The sequence below is a fragment of the Mesitornis unicolor genome, unplaced genomic scaffold, assembly GCF_000695765.1.
Source record: "Mesitornis unicolor isolate BGI_N332 unplaced genomic scaffold, ASM69576v1 scaffold222, whole genome shotgun sequence".
NCBI classification, from domain to species: Eukaryota; Metazoa; Chordata; class Aves; order Mesitornithiformes; family Mesitornithidae; genus Mesitornis; species Mesitornis unicolor.
Window position 1 is genome coordinate 16,411 of NW_010166872.1, and position 2,326 is coordinate 18,736.

General features: G+C 50.5%; 1 protein-coding gene across 1 annotated transcript; it reads left to right on the plus strand.

Annotated features, from left to right (window-relative positions):
* Nucleotides 1-247: 247 nt before the first annotated feature.
* Nucleotides 248-1,965, plus strand: ARC (activity-regulated cytoskeleton-associated protein). Its single transcript, XM_010195092.1, has one exon. It carries the CDS (start codon nucleotides 339-341, stop codon nucleotides 1,551-1,553), a length of 1,215 nt encoding a protein of 404 aa, XP_010193394.1. The 5' UTR covers nucleotides 248-338; the 3' UTR covers nucleotides 1,554-1,965.
* The last annotated feature ends 361 nt before the right edge of the window (nucleotides 1,966-2,326 follow it).

Here is a 2,326-nt window from a genome sequence, read left to right on the forward strand (position 1 = left end):
AAGCGTGTGGGGCTGGACATCTTAGCCAACTCCTCTCCTTGTTCCTGGAAGATCCCGGCTCTCTCTGGGACACCCTGAGCACGTGAGACCGGCGTTTCCAGCTGAGCATCGGGAGGAATTTGCCTACAACTCTCTCTGGGATCCACTGGGGACCGAACAGCTCGCTCTGTGGTGATATCTGATTTGGTTGTGTTTGTGTCGAAAAGTCCTTTGAGGGGGGTTTAGAAGTCTCTGTGTGTCTTTCGGGAAGTGTTGTGGTGGGGTTTTTGAGACCCAGCTCTAGTGTCAGGGCTTACAACCCAGTTCTCTCTGTGTTTGACACTCGCACAATCGGAGCCATGCAGCTGGATAATGTCACCAATGCTGGCATCCACTCCTTCCAGGGGCACCGTGGAGTTGCCAATAAGCCCAATGTGATCTTGCAGATAGGGAAATGTAGGGCAGAAATGTTGGAGCATGTCAGGAGGACCCATCGGCACCTCCTGACTGAGGTCTCCAAGCAGGTGGAGCGCGAGCTGAAAGGCTTGCAGAAATCCGTGGGGAAGTTAGAGAATAACTTAGAGGATCATGTCCCAACTGATAACCAAAGATGGAAGAAGTCCATCAAGGCCTGCCTGGCCAGGTGCCAAGAGACCATTGCCCATCTGGAGAGGTGGGTCAAGAGGGAGATGAATGTTTGGAAGGAGGTCTTTTTCCGTCTGGAGAAGTGGGCAGACCGTCTGGAGTCCATGGGAGGCAAATATTGCCCTGGGGACCATGGCAAGCAGACTGTATCTGTGGGGGTGGGAGGCCCAGAGATAAGGCCAAGTGAGGGGGAGATTTATGACTATGCCCTTGATATGAGCCAAATGTATGCGCTGACCCCTCCTCCTGGGGAGGTGCCCAGCATCCCTCAGGCCCATGATTCCTACCAGTGGGTCTCTGTGTCAGAGGATGCTCCAGCCTCCCCAGTGGAAACCCAGGTCTTTGAGGATCCCCGGGAGTTCTTGAGCCACTTGGAGGAATACTTAAAGCAGGTGGGTGGCACAGAGGAATACTGGCTGTCTCAGATACAAAACCACATGAACGGCCCAGCTAAAAAGTGGTGGGAATACAAGCAGGACTCTGTCAAGAACTGGGTCGAGTTTAAGAAGGAGTTCCTTCAGTACAGTGAGGGGACTCTGACTAGGGATGCTATCAAAAGGGAGCTGGATTTGCCACAAAAAGAAGGGGAGCCCCTGGACCAGTTCCTTTGGCGCAAGAGAGACTTGTACCAGACCCTCTATGTTGATGCAGATGAGGAGGAAATTATCCAGTACGTGGTAGGCACCCTCCAGCCCAAACTGAAGCGCTTCTTGAGTTACCCCTTGCCCAAGACCTTAGAGCAGCTGATACAAAGAGGGAAGGAAGTCCAAGGAAACATGGACCACTCTGAGGAGCCCAGCCCACAGAGAACCCCTGAGATTCAATCAGGAGATTCTGTGGAGACTGCACCTCCCTCGACTACTGCCAGTCCCGTGCCGAGCAATGGGACTCAACCTGAGCCCCCTAGCCCACCAGCTACTGTCATATGAGCTAGTCCAGGGGAGGCAGCAGTCTGGGTTACATGAAAGGGAGAAAGGGGCTTATTTAGGAAGCTTCTCATTGGAGAGAGGTTCTGGCTGAGATGGGACATGTGGTGTGCTCAGTCCAACAGCCCCTAGCAGAGGAATTAACTTTGCTTTTGGGGGGAGGGAGGTGATGGGGGAGAGGCACCTTAGGATGTGGTTGCCCACCTCACCTGAGCCACGCAATACGGTGGTGCTGGAGAAACTGCTTGCACCACTTTGGGGAATGAACAATTTTATGAGATCCCTGACAAGAAACTACAGACAATTCCCAACTTCAGAGGCAGCTGCTTAGCACTGGAAGCTTTCAAGGACTTCATATGAGTGCAGCAATTGGCTGAGGGTTCCTACCCATCTGGATCTCTCCTTCTCTCCTCCCTCTTCTGAAGAGGTGTTTCTGTGCTGAGGTGACATCTTTCTTTTGACCCTTGCCCATTTCTGATTTACCACTGGGCTTCTGTTCACTTGGGAATCTCCTGTTCTTACTTGCTCCAAAGGATTTTTTATTTTTTTTAATTATTTTTAGAAGAATTCTTATTACTTTGGGAACTGAAAACTTTAAGTATCTGGATCAATTTTTAGTGTTTCACTTCACCTAATACCTGCTTTAATGTTTTTCCTCTAAAGAGGCTCTTACTGGTTTATTTTTTATCTTAGTTTATGCTCACTCCAATCAAGGCCACTGCAGTGCAGAGGCAAATTTCACTGTTTCTCTGCACACTGTACTGTGCATTCAGCAG